This window comes from Mustela nigripes, chromosome 12 (assembly GCF_022355385.1).
Source record: "Mustela nigripes isolate SB6536 chromosome 12, MUSNIG.SB6536, whole genome shotgun sequence".
NCBI classification, from domain to species: Eukaryota; Metazoa; Chordata; class Mammalia; order Carnivora; family Mustelidae; genus Mustela; species Mustela nigripes.
In genome coordinates this window covers 40,793,317-40,817,831 of record NC_081568.1, presented here as the reverse complement: position 1 = coordinate 40,817,831, position 24,515 = coordinate 40,793,317, and the positions used below count along the sequence as shown (strand labels likewise).

Here is a 24,515-nt window from a genome sequence, read left to right as displayed (position 1 = left end):
GTGTGTGTGTGTGTGTGTGTGTCTGTGTTTCTCTCTCTGGAGCTAGCCTTTGAGCTCTTAACAGTTAACTGGTTTTATCTTTTTTTGGAAGGAGATATAAAGACCTAAAAAACTAAAAAGTGTCTACAGTGTTGAGAAAGCAGTGAGTGGCAGAGTAAGGAGACTGCCCAAGACTTGAAGTCCTGCTCCCCTATAAAAGTATCAAGTGTTAGTAAAAAGCACTCCCGGCAGAAATGAGCCACCATCCTTTGATTCTCCGTGATAGTTTTCCTTGACAGCAGGTACAGAAGTGCAGACTGGAGAGCCTTTAAGTGCAAACTCAGGATAAAGACATACAGAGCGTCACTTGGTTCTCTAGCCCTAGCTCCTGGAGCCCGAGTGTCAAATGAAATAGGTAAAGGACTTGACTGGCTACAAATGACCCCACCCTACAATTCCTGCACCATACTGTGGACATTAGGAATCCATGTTCCTGTCACTATCACTGTGGGCTGAAAACAAGTCCCCGGCTGAGCCTCCCCTCGCCTGCTGCATAGCAGACCTCTAATTTGAAAGCACCTCAAATGCAGGGTTCTGGTAGCCGCACCCACCCAGCTCTGAAGCACAGAAGGAATGACTGCAGAATTTGTGTGTTGTCTGTAGCTTTTGTTCACGTTCACGCAGGCAGGGAGATTCTATTGATTTTTCAGCCTCTTTATGTTGCCCAGAGGTTGTCAGTGATGCCCCACATGAATCCACTTGGCACAAGTGTGATCAGATGATCAAAGCTTGGCTCTTTGTACTGTACTACCTACTGATGCTTCAGCACTGTCTTCCTTTGCCCTATAGCCTGGGAGTGGGATGCTAGAATGGGATGGAATGGCTTATTCACGTGGGCTTTCATTTCTTCAGAAATGAGGGTAAAGACATTTAACAAAACCTTTACAGTGGTGCAGATTTCTGACTCCCTCCATCCCTGTTTTCCACCCTCTGGGAAGTTAAAAGGATGCCCTCCATGTCCTTCCTCCCTTCCATTTCTTCCCTCCCCGTTTCCCCTGTCATCATGCAAATCATGTAAAAGCTGGTCTTCTGGGTGCCCTGGAGAGGCTACTTCCAGTGGGGGCTACTTCCAGTGTCCTGGCATCTCCTTGTGAAAAAAGTGTTTCCAATACAATCTTGTATTTCCTTTGGAATGAAATCTTCATCCTCCTTCTAGGTCTTCTTCATTTCCCATTCCTGAAGTCCAGAAAGATAAGACAAATCAGGTTGCTGAACATTCTAGTGTGACTTACAGGATAAAAACATTCCACTGCACCCGATTACATAAAGATCTCCACTGGCCAGAGAGCCACGGTTCCTAGTCTCACCCTCGTTCGGTAGCCATGGGTAAGTCCTTTCTGCACTCTGGGGAGTGGGGAGTTTTATGGGGGCTCAAATGTCACAAAGTTTGTCTTTCTCAGACAAGGAAACTGAAGCCAGTCTATGCTTGGCTCTAATGCTGGGGTGGGGTGAGGTAGGAGACTGATGAAAGAAAAGACAAAGCAGTTTGGTAAGGAAGGGTGAACGCAGGCGGCCCACTGGGCTCTCTTGTTTCCCCTGGAGCCAGGCAGGACTTCATCTGGGAGGGATACTGAAGTGGCTTTTTTACCCACAAGTGATGGGTAAAGTGGCTTTTTACCCACAAGTGATGCATAGGGTTTCCTGCCAGCTCTGGAGGTGATGGTGTAAACCAGGGTTACATGGGAGGGTTGGAAGAACATTCTTGCTGGGAGGTTTCCCCACTCCCAGCCTGCTGCTCTTCTCACAGTCTTCACCATCTAAACCGCAGCTGCTCAGGGAAACGACTTTGAGTCATCCTTGGTTCCTTTCTCCTTATCCTTTACATCCCCATCAGCAAATCCTTTGGCTCTACCTCCAAAGCCAGCCACTTCAAATCACCCTACTACGCCTTTTTCATCTCTCATCTGGATGACTCCTAACTGGTCTCCTCTGTCTTCATATCAGTTCTCAACATTGTTCCAGAATGGTTTTGTTTTGTTTTGTGTGCTTTTGTTTTTTTAAAGAGAGAGCACGGGTGAGGCAGGGGCAAAGGGAGGGAGAGAATCTTAAGTAGGCTTCATGTCCAGTGTGGAGTCCGATGCAGGGCTCGACCTCACAACCCTGAGATCATGACCCTGAGATCACGACCTGAGCCAAAATCAAGAGTCTGACACTTAATCAAATGAGCCACCCAGGCACCCCCAGAATATCTTTTCATTTTTTATTTATTTTATGTTTTATTATTTAAATATTTATTTTTTATTAAAAAATTTTTTTAAAAGATTTTGTCAGAGAGAGACAGAGCACAAGCAGTGGGAGCAGCAGGCAGAAGGAGAAATAAGGCTCCCTGCTGAGCAAGGAGCCCATTGCAGGACATGATGCCAGGACTCTGGGATCATGACCTGAGCCAAAGGCAGACGCTTAACCAACTGAGCCACCCAGGTGTTCCCAGAATGGTCTTTTAAAAATGTAATTCATATCCACAAATTTTTTGCTCAAAACTTGCCAATGACTTTCCATTATGTTAGAACAAAATTTACAGTTCTTCCGATGTCCTACAAGGATCAGAGAGAAACAAATTGGCCCACAGGCCCATCTGGCCCACTGTGTGTTTTCAACTAAGAACGTGTTCATCAAAAACTAATGGTTTTTACATTTCTAAATGTTTGAAAACAAATCAAAAGAATAATAATTTTTGGGGAGCTTGGGTGGCTTAGTCAGTTAAATGTCTGCCTTTGGCTCAGGTCATGATCCCAACCAAGGTCCCGGCATCCAGTCCTGCATCGGCCTCCTTGCTCGGCAGGGAGCCTGCTTCTTCCTCTGCCCGCAGTTGCCCCTGCTTTGACAAATAAATAAATAAAATCTTAAAAAAAAATTTGTTTCTTGACATGTGAAAATTTTATGAAATTCAAATCTCAGTGCCCATAAATAAAGTTTTATTGGGACATAGTCATTCCATCATTTGTTTACAGGTTGTCTACTTTCCTGCTGCAGTGGCAGAGCTGAGTCATTCTGAAAGAAGCTCTGTGGTCCACAAGCTCACAAATATTTACCTTTACAGTTTGCTGATGTCTAGTCTAGGTGATCTAGCCTCTGGCTGTTTACTTCTCTAATCTCATGTCCTTATGCTCAGGTGTTAGTTTCTCAAGTCTATAATTTCTTTTCTCCTTCCTTCCTTTCTTTCTTCCTTCTTTCCTTTTAAGATTTTATTTATTCATTTGAGAGAGAAAGAGAGAGAGAGCATGGGCAGGGGGGAGGAGCAAGGGGAGAGAGAGAAACAGGTTTCCCGGCTGAGCATGGAGCTTGAAAGAACCCTGGGATCATGACCTGAGCTGAAGGCAGATCTTTCAGCTGAGCCGGCTGAGCCACCCAGGTGCCCCTCAAGTCCACAATTTCTTATTCCCAATTCTGCAATCCAGAAAACCCTAAAACCAAATTTTTGAATCAAGCATTTCGACACAAACACAATTGGTGCAAAACCTGACCTGAGCTGATGTGAGGCTGTTTATAATCTACTCCACATGGTGTGAATATTCATGTGACTTCTTGTAGAATACTTAACATGTTTGCTTTCACAGTGCTTCCTGAGAACTTGCTGGGGTTTTTCATCATACACAGTATATGTACCATATTAACTTTCTAAAATCCTCAAAGTTCTGGAACACAGCTGGCCCTGAGAGGACTGGACTGTGGGCCAGTATCACGGAGCGAGCCTGGGACCTAGAACCGGAAGAGGTGGGGCCAAGAACCTCTCGGTGGAGTTCTGTAGGAAGGGGGCTGCCAGATCTCTGAATTTTGATTTGCTGAGCTATTGCAATACCTTGGCTTTCTGTAGCACCCTTCCTTGGTTGGAGGTTACGATGGATGGGCTTCTCTTCCTCAGCTCAGAAACACAGTTGACAGGGAGAGGTTGCTCTGGGGCGTTGTTCTGGGGTTTATTTGCAGTTTCCTGTTGATGAGGAAAAATCGTTACATAGGTGAGGCCTAATGCTGGCTTCCCACACCTGGCTTGCCCTCCAAAGAATGCAAATACTGTTAGGCCAGCACCAAACAGGGTGAGGGGAGGAAGGCCCCTTGAGGGCCTTGAAATGAAAGTAATGACCTCTAAAATTACGGAGCCCTCATTATGCACCAGGCTTTGCATGGATTAGCTCATTTAGACTTTCCAAGTCTATGAAGTAGGTACCATTATTAGTCACCCTGTTTTACAGATGAGCCAAATGGGAAGGTCAAGTCACTGCTCAAGGTCACATAGTTGGTGAGTGGGAGAGCTGGGATTCAAACCCTACCGCCCTCTCTCTTCATCTCTCCCATATTCCTTCTCTTCTACAGTGCCCTCACCCCTTAACTTTTCCAGATAGTTGCGCAGTACATTACTGGATGTAGTTCTTTAAGTGTGGCATATTAACGGCTAAGTCTGCAGGGAATTTAGAGAAGACATCTCCTTCTCTCCAAAGGCCTTCAGAAAGGTTCAGGAGTCTTGGGAAGAGCTATCTGGAATGTGAATTTCAGGGCATATTGGTGGGAAGAAGCAGCTGGGATGAGTGAAACCACTTCTAGCTCCTCCTCCAGCCCTCTGTGGGTTTGCCTTTGTTTTCTTAGGCTCTTCATCTGTAAATGAGGTTGGAAAGCCCCAAGGAGAGGAAGCACACGGGCAGAAGGAACAGCCTGGCTAGGAGACGTGGGGTGTGGTCTGATCAGGCGGTGGCAACTCAAAACTTATCCGACAAGCTATTTCATCTGTCTGAATCTCCCTGTTCTTTTCTGAAAGCAGGCATTGAGTTTTATTCATTCAGCAAACATTTGTTGCATTCCTATTTTGCGGACTCTGTAGAAGGGCTAAGGTTATAATGATAAAACAGGCATAGTCCATTTTTAATAAAACTATACAACCCAGTGCGGGAGATAGATATTAGACCAGGAAGGACACAAAAATACACACACACACACACACACACACACACACGTATACAGAAATTGTGGCTAAGTGCTATAAGAAAGAATAACACATTGGACTCTTCGCAATTTAGACCAGTTGTTCCCAAATAGGGGCGATTTTGCCTTTTCAGGGGACATCTGGCAATTTCTGGAGGCATTTCTGGTTGTCAGGTGGGTGTGGAACTACTGGCATCTAGCAGGCAGAAGCTTGCAACGCTGATAAACATCCTACATGTACCTGGCAGTCCCCTATAAAAAGAATTATCGGCCCCAAATATCAGTAGTGCTGAGGTTGAGACATTTAGATGGAGACGGAGGTCAGCCAAGTTCTCCCTGAGGAGCTCTCATTCGGGGCGAGAGGATCTACCTTGCAGGGGTGCTTAGAGCCCTGGAGATCATGGCTGTGCAAAGCCCACAGGACCACCTGGTACACTGAGGACCCTAAGACAGGGCACAAGCACTATGGCTAAGGCCGGGCTCTGGAGTCAGTCTTCCAGCGTTGCGAATCCTGCCTCCCACTTACTTAACTGAGTGACCTGGTGTAAGTCCCTCAGCACCTCTGACCTCCGTTTCCTTGTCCGTTCAGTGGCGCCAACACATCTAGTGTCCCACCTCCTGGGACTGCCGTGAAGGTCGGGTAAGATAACAGGAGTTAAAGGCTGTACTGACCTACAGTACAGTTATTGACCTACAACACAGTTATTGTTCAACACACACTTGTTATTTAACATACCGTAGTTACACTTACCAGTAACACAAAGGCTACTTCTAGGACCACATTCAGGATAAAAAGTCAAATGGCAGGGCTTTGGGGGAGACAACAAAGGCCAGAGCTTGCTCTGACGGTCCCCTCCCTAGCAGTGCCAGCTGCTCTTTGGCAGGCTGTCTTCTGGCATGTTCCCTCTCCTCTTTGGGCATCTACTTGCTCATCTGTAAACGACCATCATTTCTACCCGCAAAGAGTAACCATGAAGATCTATAGCACATGAGGGGATTTAGAAGCAGCTACCCTGGCCCAGATGAGCGTGGACTCACCCCACTCTTGTTCTTGCTGCTCACGGAGAGCCCCAGCGTCGGGCCCCCTGCCAGGGACTGCTGTAGTCGCTCCTTCACAGCCACAAGCCGTAGCTCCAGGTCGATCCGGCGCTCCTCCTTTGCCCGACACTGAGCTTCCAGGGCAGCCACGGCCTCCTCCAGAGCCTTTAAGTTCGTTCCTGTGTCCAGAGACATGGCAGAGAAACAGCTGAGCCTGGCCTGAAGCCTCAGGGAATTCGGCAGGACATCAGGTTCTAGTCCGTCCCTCTCAGGGGGCTTTTCCAAGCCCTCAGTCCCAATTCAGAGAAGGACTTGGGGCCTGGGATTCCAGCTCCAGGCTGGGTTGTGTCATTTTTACCTGCCCTGTATCTGTTTTCCCACCTTCTGGATCCAGAACCCTGATTTTCCCCTGGGAAACCACCTATCTCCTCCAATTCCCTTTAGTTTGGATGGAGCTGACCTCACTTTAAGTTCAAGGCGTTGGTACATGACTTAGACCTGGCCCATAATCCTGTCTCCATTTTCTGGTCACAGTGGTTGGTTTTAGAGATTAAAGTTGGTCCAATCAGAGTGAATCCTGAGGCTTCTGTGGGGTCCATTGGGAAGAGAAGTTTTCTCTGCAGGGGTGGTTGAAAGGATTAGGTGAGGGCTAGAGCTGTGCAGCCATTATGCCACCACGAGGGGCAGAGAATGAAGCCAACACAGAGGATGGCAGAAGACAGAATTCTACTTCCTGGTGACATCGTTCCAATTCCTGGAACTTGCTATACCTGATTGCTCAGTTTTCCTATTAAATTTTTTTTTTCTTTTCTTTTTTTTAAAGTAAGGTCTAAACCCAATAAGGGCTTGAACTCATGACCCTATGTTCTACTAACTGAGCAAGCCAGGCACCCCTATGTTTTTCCTCTCATTTCTTTTTTTTTTGGAATTGCTTTTTTCCTTTTTTAAAAGGTTTATTTATTTTAGAGAGAGAGGGAGCAGGGGGAGGGGGTAAAGGGAGAGGGAGAGAAGCAGATGCCCTGCTGCACGTGAAGCCCAATGCTAGGCAGAGCTCTGGGCTCAATCTCATAGCCCTGAAATCAGGACCTGAGCTGAAATTAAGAGTCTAACCCTCAACTGGCTGAGCCATCCCGGTGCCCTCCTTTTCATTTCTAAGCCAATTTGACTTTGGTTTCTCTTACTTGTAACTGAGTTATAATACAGGGTTTTACATCGACCATGGGCTCCTACTGGGATTTTGTTGCTTTTCAATCTAAATGAACAAACCTATATTAGTATCTTTTCATGCACAAGAGGTGTGTTGGGTCTTACCAGGTTTAAAAGTTAGTTTCTTTCTCTCTTTCATTCATTGATTTATTCATTCATTCATCTATCCAGTAAATACTTATTGGGTGCTAAGCCTGTTCCAAACCCTGTTTTGACTCTTAGAAAGTTCTGTATATTGAGACCAAACTGCCTTCTTATGCTTCCCTCCCACAGATTCTGGTTCTTGGCTACACAGAAGAAGCCATATCTTTTAATCTAGAAGTTCTCTGTTAGGTTCATGGATTCCTAGGCACTCTGTGGGTGAGCTCTGAGGGCACACGAGCCCTGGCTGCTGAAACTGTCCACAACATTGTGAATTGTGGGGTTTTTTTTTCCCCTTGGGAAAAGGATCCATAGGTTCCATTAGATTCTCACAGGGCTGTGTTACCTTGGATGTATTTTATAAAGGACAAGGCCTCTGTTCCTTCAAGCATGTGGGCAAACCTCAAGCTGAAAGTGTGCCAAACTCCAGCTATAGAGAGAACTCAGAGGAAAGAGCAGAAGGTGGGGTGAGAGGAACTCGGAGCAGGCTGGGCCTGCAGAGGTCATGGCCATGGATATTGGAAGAGGATGTCTCTGTTCATCATTCCCAGCACCAGGACCAGTGTCTCACATGGTTGTGTGCTCAGCACTTCTGTGAATGAGTGACTTAATGGGAGGTTCAAAATGATGTCTCTTATTTCCTTGATTCTAAGGCACACTCTGTTTTCCACATTTTAACATTTCTAAAATCAGATTGAATTTTACTACATTAAGTGTACACGTTTTTGTGATGCCTTTTCTTCCCCTTACCCAAGAGCAGTTACTAGAGTGACAGCACTTTAATTACTCAGGAAGGATGATGACAATGAAGTTGAGGAAGAGGAGGAGGAGGAGGAAGATGGGGTGGAGAAGCACACTGTCCTGGAGAAGCAGCTGACCTCTGCCATGGGAAGTGTCAGGGCTGAGCCCGTGCTCCCCTCCCCCCCAACTTGAGTGCCCAGGACACGCCCATGTAGGTACCTGGATTATTCCGGATGGCTTCCTTCAGCTCCCTCTTCTCCTGCCTCAGTGCCATCAGCTCTGTCCGGATTGTCTCCTTCTCTTTTTCCAGCTTCTCTTTTTCTACCAGGTACCTCCGGGCATCTTCCTCAGCTCGGTTCTTGCCGTACTTGTATTGATTGGCACCTGCAGAGATAAAAGGCAGGTGAAGGCCCCCCACTTCTGATCTCTTGTAAAAGTACTTGCACGGCCTTAGCGTCTTTCTCAGCCTCAACTTCTCCATCTATAAAATGGGAACACTCAGATCTATATCCTTACTGTATAAATTCTCCAAGGAAACAGGAGCAAAAGGGAGGCAGCAGAGCATGGGGACTAGGAACAAGGGCTTTGGAATGAGGCCGACCAAGGTTTGTATCCTCTTTTACCTTTTGCTGGTTGGGTGACATCGGGCAACAGTGATTAGTGGTGTTTCTGTGCCTCACCCCAGGCCTTGGTTTCCTCGTTTGTAAATGCGGACACTGATCAAATTTACCTCTTTAGCATTGTGGTAAGTTTTTGTTTTGTTTTTAAAGATTTTATCCATTTACTTGAGAGAGAGAGCACAGAGGGAGAGCAAGAAGGAGAAGCTGGCTCCCCGCTCAGCAGAGAGCTAACGCACAGCTGGATCCCAGGATATATAACTCAGGGCCGCAGAGAATCAAGACCTTGGGCTAAACTCAGGCATTGCCCATTTTATTCTTGGAAAATGGGTGGAGGGAGAGAGGAGCCCAGGAATCCATTCCAGGCTCCACATTATGGTGGACGATTATAGATAATTTTGGCAAAAATTTATCAAGCTTGTACTATATGCTAGGCCATTTACATGCCTATATGCCATTATATGCACTTAGTCTTCATAAAACTTTGCTATGGTTAGCTCTGTTTTGTTGCTGGGGAAACTGAGGCACAGAGAGGTTGGATCTCAACGCTAATGATGGCAGAGCCCAGTTTGAGCCCATGTGTGTCTACTCCGGGCTCCATGCCATGCATTACTGCTGTGTGTGGGGGGGTTATGCCATAGTCCAGTGTTACAGGGAAATTTTTATTTATTTATGTTTTTGTTTCAGACAGTCATTCACAGTCATTTTAAGCTGGTGGGGTGTGGAATTAGGAATGATTCCCTTGGTTTACTGATAATTGGGGTCTTGTCTCTCTAGGTCTTGTAGGGACTTCAATGGCCACCCGGTGACGCATGCAAAGATCAATTCCTGTGTCAACTACCCTGCAGTTCGAGCCTGATCACAAACAAAGCATGGAGGGCACAGAAGGGGACCCATAGTTCCCCCAACCTCCCAGGTACCCAGTGGCATCCCAGGGGAATTTTTTCCCAGATGTTTGGATTTTATAGCCTGGTAAGCTAAAAATAAATGCATAAAACAGCAAAGTGTTGTCAGTGTTATGTTGTATCAGATAAGGACTTTAAAACCCCCGACCACCATCTGTCATTTCCAGTATTTTATATCTCTTTTTTATATCACTCAATATAACATTTCATTTGAGGAAAGAATACATGTTTTGTGATCTTTGTTGTTGTTTGAATGTTTTATGATTTCTTTAATCTTATGTGGTTATTTCAATTTACTTTTCCATTTTATTTTATTATTTTTATTTTTATTTTTTGGAGAGAGAGTGAGCATGAACATAAGTGGGGGGTGTGGGCAGAGAGGGAGAGAGAATAATAAGTAGACTCCAGGCTCAGTGCGGAGCCCTATGTGGGGCTTGATCTCGGATCCTGAGAACACAACCTGAACCAAAATCAAGAGTCAGACATTTAACGGACTGAGCCACCCAGGCAACCCTACTTTTCCATTTGAAAATGGGCATTCCATAAAGGCCTGTACTTCCAGTGCCAAAGAGAGCATAGTGTAAGGAATGTGACACAACCACAAAGAAGGGACTTTTCCAAAGTTAGTTAGTAATTTAATGATCAAGTGGGGGAACAGAATGCAGGTCTTCTGACCCCCAGAAGAGATAATCTACATTACTAAAGTGGAGATCTAATAAAGAAAAGTATTTTAAAAATGAATCTTCAAAAAGCAAGGAATAGGGCGCCTGGGTGGCTCAGTGGGTTAAGCCGCTGCCTTCGGCTCGATCTCAGGGTCCTGGGATCGAGTCCCGCATCGGGCTCTCTGCTCAGCAGGGAGCCTGCTTCCCTCTCTCTCTCTCTCTCTGCCTGCCTCTCCATCTACTTGTGATTTCTGTCAAATAAATAAATAAAATCTTTAAAAAAAAAAAAAAAAGCAAGGAATAGAACTTGACTCTGTTCAGGGGCAGGGGGAAGCACTATAAAGCAGTAACTGAAAAGGTTCTTGGAATATGTTGTCCTACAGGAAGCTGGCTGGAGCAGAGATTAGTGCTGGAAGTCAAACAGAACTGACCAGAGTCTGGCATACTTAGCCTTTATTGTGCAGTGTGGCAATCGGGCAAAATTCACGCAGCTCATCTATGGGGTGTTGGGAGAGTGTGGGCTGGGACACGGAGGTGAGCCATGCCTTTCATGGCAGCTGCCCTGAGGGAATTGGGAGGGGTTCCTTTCTCCATATACTCCCCCAGATCAGAATTTGTAAATATTTTTAGACTTCGGAACAGACAGAACTTGAGGATGAATTTTATATGTGTATGTGTGTATTCATATATATGCAACATTGCAGCATAAAAACACATTTGGCCTTACTTAGTGTTAAAATTTTTGAAAATTAGTTGCTGATATTAAGAAGTCAGTAGATTTCCTAGGAAGGCAAGGTTTTTTTTTTTTTTTTAAATATTTTTTATTTATTTGACAAGACAGAGATCATAAGTAGGCAGAGAGACAGGGAAGCAGGCCTGTGTCAGGCCAAGCAGAGAGCCCAATGTAGGACTTGATCCCAGGACCCTGAGATCATGATCTGAGCCAAAGGCAGTGGCTTAAACCAATGAGCCACCCAGGCACCCAGGTTTCTGTTCTTGAATGATCTTTGAAGCTGGGCTGGGCTGCCCCACTGTGTGGAAGCCTCTGGCTGGAGCTGAGTAGCAGCGTGCCCTCTAGATGGAGCTTGCGAGCTCCAGATTCCTGCAGTCTTTTTCCCCGCCCCATCCCCTCTTGCCTGCCCTCTGGAGGCCACTGCCCTCTATCACGTGGCTTGTGCTGTCATTTTTCTTACAGTAGAGTGTTTTCTTAATATCTCACTTCGCTCATTAATTCACATGTCTGCTGCCTGGGGGAATCTGATTGGAGATCCCTGACCCCGTGGATGGTTTCATTCCCTTCCTTGCTCCCACCCAAAACTCACTGGAGGCATGGCGCTTGACTTTGACCTGTGGATCCACTCGATGGGACTTCTCGCTGCAGGAGGAGGCATGGCGTTTCACCTGGGTGCCCGTGGGACGCTTGGGCTCCTCGTCCTGGGGGAGATGAGAAAGGAGGTGAAGAGCAGTTAGGCTCAGAGCCCTCAAAATACCCAGGCAGGGGTATTCTGCTCTGAGTGGAGGGGCTGAGCCCTGCAGGACCTCTGAGATCGTGGCCTTACATTTTTAGACTGGGGCCACACTCAGCAGTTTCTAGATTTCTTCTACTAGTATGTATCACGCGATTGGGTCGAGGGCCGCAGAAGGCACCCCTAAACTGGAATATCTGGTGAGAGGAAAATCTGGAAGACTCAGGGGGCTCTGGGTGAGCATATTTGATTCATCATAGACACTTCTGTCTTCACGTCATTTGGAAGTATCCTTCACATTTTCTGAAATCACTAAATGTAGAGTTCCCAATTAAGATCAGAAGGCCAATGGTGGACGTTATATAACCTAATAAACTGGCTCTGCATTTTAAAAAAGATTTTATTTATTTAAGAGAGAGAGAGAGAGAGAGGAGAGTGTGTGAACAGGGCGAGGGCCAAAGGGTGAGGGAAAAGCAGACTCTGCTGAGTGAGGAGCCAGACCTGGGGCTTGATCCCAGGACCCTGAGATCAGGACCTGAGCTAAAGGCAGATGCTTAACTGACTGAGCCATGCAGGCACCACTAAATGAGTTATACATTTGTGCATGTAGAATATTATGGGCACTCAGAATCTGGTCAGAGCTCAGGGAATCATGAGTGGAATATAATGTAACATAATAATGATATTGATAACAGTAGTACTTTACTCAGTGTGAGACCTTCTGATGTCTATGTGCTGCTAAAGTCTTTCTATACAGTATTTCATTTGGTTCTCACAGTCATCCAACCAGGTAGGTTTTATAGTATTCATCTGAAGCCAGGAAATGAGGATTAGTGAGGTGAAGGCCAAGGTCACCCAGATTCAGCCCCAAATCCAAAGTTCATGCCATCAGGTACTAAGCTGTCTGGCTACTAATCTATGCAGCTGAGAAAGATCTCAGGCTGCATCCGCTGATTCATCTGAATCTGAAGAAAGACCATATAAGCAGAAGAAGGATGGCTGGAGAACTTTGTAGAAAAGGGAGCCTTAGAGGTGAGAGTTAGGGGTCATCCAGCTGTGTCCAAGGCAGGGGGACTGGCGTGTAGAAATGTCTACTTTCCTTGACAGCTTAATTCCCTCTTTCTCCCCCAGCTGTGAGGCCTGACCCACCCACCAGTGTCTGATCAGAAGGTGGCTGTCTTGCTCTCCCATGGGAGGAAAAGACATGGGACACGCTGCCAGAAGCAGTCTGTTCATGTGATGGCTACCGAGGCCACACTGGCATCTCCTTGATTTAGTGAGCAAATGGGGAGACTCTGTCCTGGGAGCTGAAGGCCAGACTGTGGATGCCACCAAGTGAAGGTCTTTGGGAGTGGCCACCCAGTTAGTGGCCAGCCCCCCGCCCCGCCCGCCCAGGCACCCCTGAGTCAGCAGCATCAGTTCACAGAGCAGTGAGCCGGTGGAGAGCCCAACACCTTGCTTGGACCAGCATAGTGCTTTGCGGTCATCAAATCCTATCTTCTTCCTGAGCTGGGACTCTTTGCTGTACCACTCTGCCTCCTCTGTCAGAGGATTCCGTACTGAGCCATGATCTATGATAAGAAGGGTCCTCCCTCCCCTTCCAGCAGATGGTTCAATGAGAATTATCTCTGAGTACAGGAAAAAAGAAGTAGTGGCAGAGAGAGAGAAAGAAAGAGAAAGAGCTAATCAGTGGCCTTTGCCACGTTCCCAGCCCTCCCAAGGGAGCGCACCTGTATCTTTTCATAAGGGACATCATCGTACACACGGGGCTCAGGCCACTGATCCTGGCAGGATCTTGCATATCTAGAAAATACGAGGTGTCATGATGATGGCAGTGATGATGACACTTTGTGGCTTACAGAGCTGTCTGTCTACCCTCCTTTGATTCTGTGATGAGCCAGGCAGCTTGGGGCCATTGCTATGCTCAGGGCCTCAGAGGCAGGAGGTGCATGATTCTTGCAGCAACCAAGAGGTGAGTGACTCATCACCTCCATTCCATAAGTGAGAACTCAGAATTCAAGCTGGCAAGGGCTGCCCCAAGCTGTTGGTCGTGAGAGTCATGACTTGAACCCGGCTCTTACAGGCCATGTACCAGCCCCGATGGCCAAGGGTGTGAGACGCTGAGGTTCCCAGGCATGAGAGCCGAGCCCTGTCATGACCACAGCCTGGCTTCTCTGCTCTTTTGCTCACTGTCTGCCCAGCACCCACCCCACCTCCTACCCGGGGCTCCCCCCGTTAGCCAGCTCATGCCTGCCTGCTGGAGGAGGAAGGCACCCCCCTCTGACTTCCCAAGGAAGAAGAGCCCTCCTCAGCTCCTCCTCCCTTCCCTCCCAGCGCCCAGGGCTCTGAGAGGCTGCGGGGGGGCTGCGGGGTGCTGGCCCTCACAGGAAGGAGTTGCGCCCAGCACTGACGATGCTGGTTAAGGTCTCCACATCCACGTAGTCATAGTGCAGCGCCTCGGGAGTGACTTTGGAGCCCATCTCCACCAGCAACAGCCCAAGCCATCGGCCCATGTCCTCGGAGCAGTTTGCCTGCGGGAGAGAAGCACCGGCTGATGTTAGGACCTCAGGCTACCTGCTCACTTCAGCCAAACCCGCATTTGTACAGTACCTGCTGGCCACTGGTGGAAAGGTTTTCGGGGGGTTCCGATTCAGATCTAGGTTAGATCAGACCTGCTGTGTAGCCAATACTTAGGGCTCCAACACACATCCAGAAATCCAAGTGGCTTCTACCCCTTCTTTATTCAGGTTTTGGCTCTAATGCCTCCTCCTCAGAGACGCCCTCCCTGACCACCTCTCTAAGACACACACCCTCACTCACAATCCTCAGAGCCTTCATGACCATTTAGATGTGAAAACAGCATTTGGGTGTTTCCTGAATTTTTAAAAAAATATTTATTTTTTTTTACTAGAGGAAACTATTTCTCACATAGTCCAATAGAAATTTCTCCCTTACAACTGCCAATTATTTGCAGTTATTTGCAGTACTAGTATACAGGAAAACAGCCAAGAAGTTGCTGGTTAACTGAACCCATAGTTCTAGGTAGTTCTCATTTAAAGAGCATTCTTATAAAATCAACTAGGCACACAAATGCTAGACTTGTATGAGGGAAGCATGCTTCTTCCAGAAAGCTCTGTGTTTAATATAAGAGAAATAAGAGACCTTTATCAAACTATCAAAAGTAAAAGTGAGTGACAGAGGCAATATTTCTCCATATTTAAGAACTGGGTGAGGCAGTGGGTACTGGACAAAGCAAACAAGATCAAGAGGCCAGATTTTCATTCTAGGATCAGAACAAGAGGCTGCTGACACCCTTGGATCCTTGGACCCTTGGACAAAGCACCTGGCTGCCCTGGCCTCAGTTTCCCTGTTTGTAATGTGAGGGGGTAGTTCTTTAATTTTCCTTCCAGGGTTTATATTTTAAATCCTAAAAAGCTAAATGAGGGCCATGTGGAGGAGAGGCTCCATGCATGGGTGCAGGACCTCAGAGAGGAGGGTGACGGCTGCTGGGTAGGAATGACCATGAATGGGTGGATTGAAATCACGTTTTCATTCGGCCATTTGTTCCACAAATAGTAACTGAGCCCTTAGTATGGGCTGGGCATCATGCTGACTTCTGGTAAAACTGAAAGTATGTAGAACAGGCATGGTTACTGCCTTCCCAGAGCTCAAAGATTTCAACTCAGTATGGAGAACACCTTTCTAAAAATGTAGCCGCTTGACAGGTGGGGAAGGCTGCCTTGAAGGGCAGGGGTTTATCTGAAGCGGCTGGCCACTGGTGGAAAGGTTTTCGGGGGGTTCCGATTCAGATCTAGGTTAGATCAGACTAGATGCCTTTTGGGCTTGGTATTTTAAGACAAGGGAGAGTAAACAAACTTTGGTTCTAGGGTTGCCAGATCGAACTAATAAAAATGCAGAATGCTCTGTTAAATTCAACTTTCAGATAAACAATGCATACTTTTTCAGTATAGGTATATCCCAAATATCGCATGGGATATACTTGCATTAAAACCATTGTCGTTTATATGAAATTCAAATTTAAGTGGGTGTCCTGTTTTTTTTTTTTTTTTTAACTGGTAGTCATTCTTGGTCACTTGGCAGCCCGTGGGCTTACTTTCCCTTTTCTTCAGGCCCTGTAATGTCCATTAGCAGGGTCCCCAAGACAAAAGCCCATACTCAGGCCAAAGCTCCTCAGCCAACACTACCAGGAACCCCCTGGATTCTCTCCTCTCACCTCCAAGATGGCAACCTCCTGCCGGTTGCGCAGAATCCTGAAAGCAAATGGATGTCTGGGCCCAAAGCCTGGGGCCACCTCACAGCCGCGGAGAGCAATGGCATTCACGTGGGTCCTTAGGTCTGTGTGATCCTTGTGGAAGTACAAAGTGTTGCATTTCAGGCGGCACCAGCGTTCCTTCCAGCCCTGGTTCACCAACACGTTCAGGTAGCCTGGGAGGGGGAGACCATCGGGGTGACCTCCTGACAGCCCGGCCCTGGGGAAACCCAAGGTGGGGACTATGAAACTGCATGAGTCTACACCTTAGGGACAAGGGCCTGGACAACCCTCATTCTCCAGCTGGAAAGAGGCCTTCTGGGTCCTGGATCAGCTCACTCTGTCTGGGCCTGCGGCCTCTGGCACCCTCTTCTCCCTGAGTTTTATTTCCTTATCTAAAATGGGGACGACCAGCACACTCCTATATTGCTACAAGTCTATTACCACACCCAGCTTGGTGAAAAGGGCAGGAGACTACTGTAGAGGTCAGCCAAAGAAGACACTATCCCTTTTGCCTTTCCTCCTCCCCAAATACTGAACCGATTAGTGAGGCAGAAAATAATGGGTGATGCTGACACCTGGTGGCAGCAGGCGGGAACAAAAGCATCTCGCCAAGAGAAAGAATTCTAAAATGAGCAAGGCTGATGACCAATGGGTTTAGAATTCACTCTCAACATTTTTAGACTTAAATAATTTTTCCTACGACATGCCCTGATTCACTGGTTACAAAATAATTCTTTATAGCCATGTGGTTTTATAATATTTTTTCTGGTTTAAGGAAACATTACTACATACCCCAAATACAGAATTTTCTATTGGAGTCCAGTATGCAGAACACTACATTAACGAGAACAGAATAATATATCGTCCCTTCTAAGCCATATTAAACTTCCACTGAAGGCATTTATAACCATGTTTAACTCACACTGATTGCCTCTGTTGGTACTTAAATATTTTTATCCGAGAAATTTCCCTATGAGACTGGGTTGTAACTTACACACCTGGCCTGTTATGTGCTGAGAGGAGATAAGAGGCTCTCCTCTCATCACAGTGGAAGAAACTGGGGCCCGCAGATGGGCAGTGACTGGAGCTGAGGTCACAGGGAACGCAGAGAGGAGTCAGGTGACTTCTCCTTTTCCTGAGTGTTAGGGCCTCACCGGAGACAAGTGATGGAAAGGCATGGATTGTTGATGGAGTGGGGGTTGGGTGGGGATTCTCTCCTCTGCCCTGGGAGCAAGGTGAAGAGGCCTAGAGGGTTTTCCTGCTTAGCCCAGGGGCCCACAGCACCAGGGTGTGACTGTCCTCCTGCCGGTGCCCAGGACCCACCGCAGCATGGGACCTCCTCCTCGGAGCAGGGCATCTGCGGGTCGTCAGCCAGTGGCTTCTTCTTGGAGAAGCTGATGATGCGGGTGATCTTGCGGCCGGCAGCCCTGCTCACGGAGCCCTTCAGCTCTGCCAGACTGCTCTTCTTCGCTTTGCCTGTTGCCATGGAGATGGGTGAGGTGAAGGGAGGGAGCCCCACGTCCCAGACCCACCTACCCCAGCCTTCCCCACGGCCCTTTCAGCCTGCACCTGGGGCCTGATGGCTGCTGCAGGTCTGAAGAGGCTAGGTGACCTTCCCCAGATCTCCAGAGCCCTTGGGACCTGCTCTGCACCGTGTCCCCTGGCAAGGCCCTCCCAGCTCTGACATTCTCCAGCCTGAGCCCCCAGAGGCTCCTACCTTGGTCGCAGGCCTCCCTGCGGCCCAGAGTAGAACAGTTGTCACCCATGCCCAGGCTGTCCGAGTCTGAAGTTTGCTTCTCTTGGGACAGTCTCTGGGGAGGAACACAGACAGCCTCTTGTCAGAGGGCACACTCAGAAGTCGCCCTTTGTTGGTTCAATCCCCCCAACCTCTGCACACAATGATCACCTAACAAATGTTTGTCAGCACCTCTCCAGGGTCTGACTCTACTCCAGGTCTGGGGAGGACACGCTGACTTAGGGCAGCTGTGCCTTCTAATCTCTTATTGTCCGTTTGGGGAGCCGGGCACCTTGTTGTAACGTGCTGTAATAAGTTCCTAGGATTTCCCATATTCAGTAGGTGACAGGGTCTGGGGAGATATTTAGGTGGGATCCTAATGTCATGCTTAGGTTGGGTTTAGGTGACCTCCGTAGGGACAGACTGTCAGCAAAAGAACCACATTAAAGAGTGTCATCCTTGGGGCACCTGGGTGGCTCAGTTGGTTAGGCGACTGCCTTCGGCTCAGGTCATGATCCTGGAGTCCTGGGATCGAGTCCCGCATCGGGCTCCCTGCTCGGCGGGGAGTTGGCTTCTCCCTCTGACCCTCTCCCCTCTCATGCTCCCTCACTCTCTCTCTCCTCTCTCAGGTAAATAAATAAATTAAAAAAAAAAAAAAAAGAGTGTCATCCTCGGCAAGGTGAGACGTGGTTAAGGGAGGAGCTAAGACGACAAGGTGTAGAAAAAAGGGATGAGTTGGTGTGTTCAGAATAGTTATGGCCAGACCTGGTGACCGGGAAGTGTGAGTGGTGACAACGGAGGGGTCGTCATATCCCTGACTCGGTAAAGAGGGCAGTGAAGATGCGGACATGCGTCATGACAGCAACTCCACGGCAGCCAAAGCAGCTTTACTTGTCCACCACCTCTGGACCCATCGCTCATCTGTCTGTTTGTTCATTCGCTCATTCAGACAAGGTCAGTTAAGTGCCTACCAGGTACTGTGGAGGTGGTAGGGCAGGGTCAGATGGACCTTGGAGAAGACTCTGTCCCTGGTACCACCTGTTAGTCGCGGGAATGCAGGAACATCCTTTCCTCTCGTTGAAGCTTGGTCTTCTCACTTGAATCACACCCTTTCCCAGGGAGCCAACAGATGGTCTCCTCTCCCACACCTGCGGGCTGTGCTGCCACCTCGCTTTAAAAGCTAAACGGTGCCAGTCAGACTTGGGACAGGCTTAAAATGCCACCAACCCACTTGAACAGTAGAAGAACGGAGCTCTGAGGGCTCTCCACCATTCCTGCCAAGGACTTCCCGGACCAGGCTCAAGGATGCTTTGCTCTAAGCATGACATTTGGGGGCCTGGAGAGACAGGAGAGGCCTTGGGCTCCCCTCAATTTCCAAAGGCTGGAAACATGGCCACTGTCCGAATTGGGATAGATCTGTTAGTATAAGTGATCTCCCCTGTAAATTGTGAGACAATGTATGGTTCTATCCGTCCTGCAGCGGTATAGGAATGGCAAGCTTTTCATCAAGCCAGAGCACAGATACGAAACACACTCTGAACCCACTGGAATGGGCTTCGCATACAGGAGTCCATGGAGACCCACCGCTCCCAATCCCACTCACTTCCAAAATCCCACCCTCAACCTTTGAGCAACTCTCCCCAGGACACTGAGTGTAGGAAGTGTCCTCTGCACGGGCTCGCCTCCCCGTCCTCCACACACACCTGGGCCTCACCACGGCATGGCCTGCAGGTGTGTGCAGGTGCACACAGGTAGACACTGTCCACATGCACACACGTGCACACTGTCCAGGTTGCGTTCCTTCAGTCCCTACAAATGGCAAGGGCCAAGTGAAGGTAGGATTGATCTTCCCCAGCCTCTGCCTGGCAGGAGAGCCCTCTACCCGTCCTCTCCCAGTGACTCTCTGTTGACCCCACGCCTTTGCTTCTGCTGCTGCCTTGCAGCCCCTGCCCCTTGGCCCACCTCTGCCCCCATGCAGTCTCACCTGTTCTTCAAAGCTTAATACAGGTGCCATCTTCCCTCCCCCTCCTCCACTGCCCCTCCAGCCAGCGTGAACCCCTGTCCCCTTCAGGGCTGCCAGAAAGGTCATGGAAAGGGCCACTCTAATAGGCCAGGGAGCCCCCTTCTGTCTGAGTCCAGCCACACTGGCCACCTTCCATTCTGTGCTTTCCCCCTGCTCCGGGGCCTGCTCCCTTGTCCTCCCCTTCCTTACGAGTTATTCGCCCTCATCATGAATACCCTCTCTCAGAGAACCTTCCCAGATGCCTGGGACAAAAGCTGACCCCTGACAGTTGCTCCCAGGGTACCTGGTACTTTCCACTCCTAGAGCGCACGCAGCGCCCCCCAGCGGGAGGCGGGGCACGGTGCTTCTGTTGGCATTGCGCCTACGTGCCCAGCACAACGCCTGGTACTCTAGGCTCAGGAACCACTTGCCAAGCAGAGCTCAGCTCGCCCCTACCCCCCTTGAGAGATGGGATGGCAAAGTCATCAAGAGCCAGGTGTCTGGGTATATATTCTTGCCCTCCTTCATACGGACGATGGGACTCGGGGTTAGCCGCTCTGTCCCAGCTTCCTCACCTGACAATGGAATTCGTTGAAGAGTCATCATAGGAATAAAAGTAGGTAATACGTGTGAAACCTACAGGACAATGCCGGCCACACAGTCTTATTCTAGAAACACTAACCTTTATTACATGTGTGTAGGTTTGGGGCTGAGTCCCTTGGTCACCCAGCTACACCTGGCAAAGCGAAGGGGACCAGCACATAGGATTTCCGGCTGCCTGAGCAAGGACCACGTCACTCCGGTCCCAGTGCAGCACACTCCTCTGATGGTTTCCAATTTGCTTTTCATGGCTCCATTCAACGGTGCCCTCCTCCTGTCCTGGAAGGGTTACTTACTCCCTCCTCCGGCTCACACTGTGCCTTGTACGCGGGCATTCATTCAGTCCTGCACGCTTTAATTCACGGCTGCTCTCGTGCCAGCTCCACGTGGGGCGCTCACGGCTTGCATGAGGCCGGTGCCTGGCTTTACCACCCACCTGTGGATTCCCTGGGGCAGAGTCCCTGCCGCCCAGCACAGAGGAGACCTGGAGGAGATGGATGTACCTTGTCTAGGTCCAGCTTGCACAGGAGGACGGGGGATCTGGGCACGTCTGTGCCCTCCGTTGCCCCGGCAGGCCTGCTCACCTCTCGGATGACCTGCGGAGAGGGGGCATGGCTGTGAGCAGGGGGGCAGGGCTACTGTGGAGGCAGAAGGAAGAACGAAGTCTGTGGTCAGGGCCATCAAGAAGCAGGGATGGGATCCCTGAGCAGAAGGGAGGGGTTGATGTGGCCTCCTGCACATCGGGGTTTGAATAGGCTTTCTCCTGCATCTGCCCCTTGAAAAGAGAAGGGGGCTGGGGAGCAAGAGGCACGGCTTCTAGACTGGGCTCCGTTGCTGATCAGTTGCATGGTCTTGTGAAAGCCACATTCCCCCTGTGGGCCTTGGTTTCCCTGTGTGTCACATGGGGATAATACTATCCTCTGCTTTCGTCCTTGGGGTGCCTGAGGACCAGTGAAATCATGGGTGTAAAGGGGCATGTGACCCAAGACGCCCCGTGCAAGCACAAGAGACGGGCTTCTGGGACGGTGTGGAACCTTGGCAACAGCCTGCAGACCACCGGGCTACCCCCACCGTTTCAAAGACGTGGACGCGGAGACTCCGGGCGCGCTCACACCGCAGAAGCACCCAGACCATGAATAATGGCAGCCATCCCTGTTGCTCACCCACCTGCAGTTTTACAGGGATTGCCCTGCTGTATCCCCACAGCGGCCTCGAGGTGCTGAGACGACTGTGATCTCTACGTCACAGACCAGGATAATGGGGCTCTGAGAACTGAAGCCATGGTTGGCTGCCCTGAACCTCTGGGTTAACGACCCCCCCTCCCCCCATATCAGATGTCAACAGTCTCCAGTCCAGGCTTGACTCCAGTCTCAGGCTCCGGTCTAGAGCTCCTTCTTCTGACTCACCCGGCCCTTGGAGGGCAGAGGCTCCCCCAGCAGGCAGGTTCTCTCCCTTCCTTCCCCTCCTGAGACAGAGATAAAGAGCACTAAGCCTCCCAAGGCGAGAGCTGGTTATCACAGGAAGGAAGGGAGGATGGCGAGGGAAGGAGGGGTCTGGTTCCTTTGTTCCAGCAGGAAGATCAGAGGAGGAGGGAGAAAGGTGTCAGTGGGGGAGCGGGACAGGGTGCAGGGACACGGCTGGCCCTGGCCGGCTGGAGGTAAGGGACTGGGGAGGGCAGCCCCACCTCTATCGCAAGATGATCACTTATCCACTTACTGAGGATTTACTGTCTGGCAGGCACTATATCAAATGGTCTCCAGAACCTTTACAAGAACCATTTTACGGAAGAGGAAACTGAGGCAAGGGTAGGCAAAGTCATTTGCAGAAGGTCACCTAGCCAGTAAGTGCCATTTAGGCCTGAGACCTGAACTCAAGTCTATGCCACCAAAGTCCTCCCTTGTCATCACTGTGCCACCCTGCCTATGGCCTTTGGAGTAGATTTCCTTGGTAGCTCCTAATCTTGCCCCCAGCGACTTTGTCGGGTGACATTTGGCAAGTCACAGAAGATTCCTGGGCCTCAGCTTCCTCATCTGTAGAAGGGGAAGGATAACAGTCCCACTGCCAAGAGTAAATGAGGTCAAGTATATAACTCTCTTAGCACGATGCGTGGCACAAGATACGTGCTCAGCACACGGTAACTCACTGCTCTGCAGTCAGAAGCAAGATGTGGAAGCTGGACCACAGCTGGGTGTTACAAGGATACACACTTCACCTGAGACAGGAAGGAATTTTCCTTTTTTATTTTTTTTAAAGGATTAGCTTATCTAACGATAAAATGTGTTTCCTTTGAAGATATTAAGCTCCCCATTCCAGGAGGCATATTCCAGGCTGGACAAGCCCACAGTAAGGATGTTAGAAAGAGGCTTCAGAGCACTAGAAGGAAGGCAGTACTCCAGCCTGAGGTCTGTCTCCTGGAGATGTCTGAAGCCCACCTCCACAGGCCAGTTATAGCTGTGCACAGGACTCTGATCGCCACCCCCCCCCCCAACCCCCAGCAAGGCCTGTTTTTCCAGGCACTGGAGCTCACCTGACTGAAAGCTAGGCCTGGGGAAGGGGGTGAAGGAAGGGCGGGTGCCATGTACCTTCAGCCACTCCTCGGCTTGCTCCCGGCTCTGCAGGGCCAGCACCAAGACTTCGGTAGCCCCCTGGGAGAAACGCAGCTCGTGCCTCTTGTGCCGGCTGTCCTTGGGCACGTAGGTGACGCTGCAGACATCCAACGCCAGCCTCAGATGCGGCTGCCGGTCCTTGGAGCTCTTGTAACACTGGACAGGAAGAGAAGGGGTCACCCTTCTGGACTGGAGGGCAGGGGAGGGAGATGCCTTCCCGCAAAGGCTTGGGAGAGCTCGACCTATCCCCCCACACCCAGCCCAACTGTGGGCACTGCATGAAGACAGGGGCTGTGGTTATTCACCCCAGAGAAGAGAAGCCTGGAAGGGGGGAGCCTTTGGACACACTTTAGATCTCAAGAGCCAGCGAGGGGCACAGCCATCTATTAGGAAGAGACAGAATTTAGCACAATCCTAGGAAGACCATTCTAGTCTAAAGAACCAGAGAAGAAACAACCTGGCTCGGAAGGGAACCAGCTCCCTGCTACTAATGAGTTACCTAGCAGGAATGCAGCAGAGAGAATCCTAGCAGAGATGGAGTGCTGGGCTTAGGAAGTCAGTTATTTATCAATAATGATTCTCACTTTCCAATTATTATTATGAAACCAGCATCAAGGTAATCTTGATACCAGGACCTGACAATGACATTACAAAAAGGGAAAATCATAGGCTGATCTCAATATGGTTGCAAAAGCCCTTAAAAAACCCACCAGCAAATAGAATCCAGACACATACGAAAGCATATTGTATCAAGACCGAATAGGGCTTATTCTAGGATTTCAAGAATGCATCAGCCTTCAAAAACCAACCCTATAATTCATCATATTAATAGAAAATAAGGAGAAAAGCCACATATGTCAATAAAAACAGAAAAGGCATTTGGTAAAATTTTCTACCTGTTTGTAATATAAACTCTTAGCAAAATAGACATATAGAGGGGACTGCCTTAATGTGATAAGGAGCTTCTACAAACCGCCCACAGCAAACATCAGCCTTAATAGTGAATTACTGCAGCTTTCCTTTGAGCTTTGGACTGTGAGAAGGACGCCTGCTCTCACCGCTTCTATTTACATTGTGTTGGAGATCCTAACCAATGCAATATGCCAAGAAGAAAAAATGGCATAAGGAGTGGGAAGAAGTAAGTCATGACCTTTGGAGTGGTTCTGGCCTGGGGTGAGCTTTTCACTGCTCCAGGATGAGAAAAAAAATGTTTCAAATGGTTATAGGCTGGACAAGGCTTCTCTATGGATTTGGGGGTAAAGAACTATTAGCTTTTTTTTTCTTAAATATCTATATTCCTACTCTGGAATTAAAGGTACATTTTTCTTCTATGAAATTATGGTGATGAGAAAAAAAATCTAAGAAACCAAGTTCTTTAGTAAGTGTTTCACGGGTTCAGTTTTAGAAAAGGCAAAAAAAAATCTAAGAAAACAAGTTCTATAGTAAATGTTTCACGGGTTCAGTTTTAGAAAAGGCAAGTGCATGGAAAAAATGAGAGTGGAAACCTGGATATTAAACTTACCAATGGTTGGCTTTTGGTCAATGGGATTTTGGGTGGCTTTAAAAATAA

General features: G+C 48.8%; 1 protein-coding gene across 3 annotated transcripts in view; it reads right to left on the bottom strand.

Moving 5' to 3' along the window:
- Positions 1-904: 904 nt before the first annotated feature.
- AFAP1L1 (actin filament associated protein 1 like 1) overlaps positions 905-24,515 on the bottom strand; it is a 57,458-nt gene continuing 33,847 nt past the window's right edge. For all 3 annotated transcript variants that reach the window (XM_059417127.1, XM_059417126.1, XM_059417128.1), the window contains 12 exons: positions 22,922-23,101; positions 20,843-20,935; positions 17,720-17,813; positions 17,326-17,478; positions 15,964-16,175; positions 14,115-14,260; positions 13,460-13,532; positions 11,586-11,697; positions 8,299-8,463; positions 5,992-6,170; positions 3,839-3,967; positions 905-1,215 (listed from right to left, as the gene is read on the bottom strand). In XM_059417127.1, coding sequence (XP_059273110.1) covers positions 1,192-1,215; positions 3,839-3,967; positions 5,992-6,170; positions 8,299-8,463; positions 11,586-11,697; positions 13,460-13,532; positions 14,115-14,260; positions 15,964-16,175; positions 17,326-17,478; positions 17,720-17,813; positions 20,843-20,935; positions 22,922-23,101 — 1,560 coding nt within the window. In that variant the 3' untranslated portion in view covers positions 905-1,191. The remainder of the gene's footprint in view (positions 1,216-3,838; positions 3,968-5,991; positions 6,171-8,298; positions 8,464-11,585; positions 11,698-13,459; positions 13,533-14,114; positions 14,261-15,963; positions 16,176-17,325; positions 17,479-17,719; positions 17,814-20,842; positions 20,936-22,921; positions 23,102-24,515) is intronic.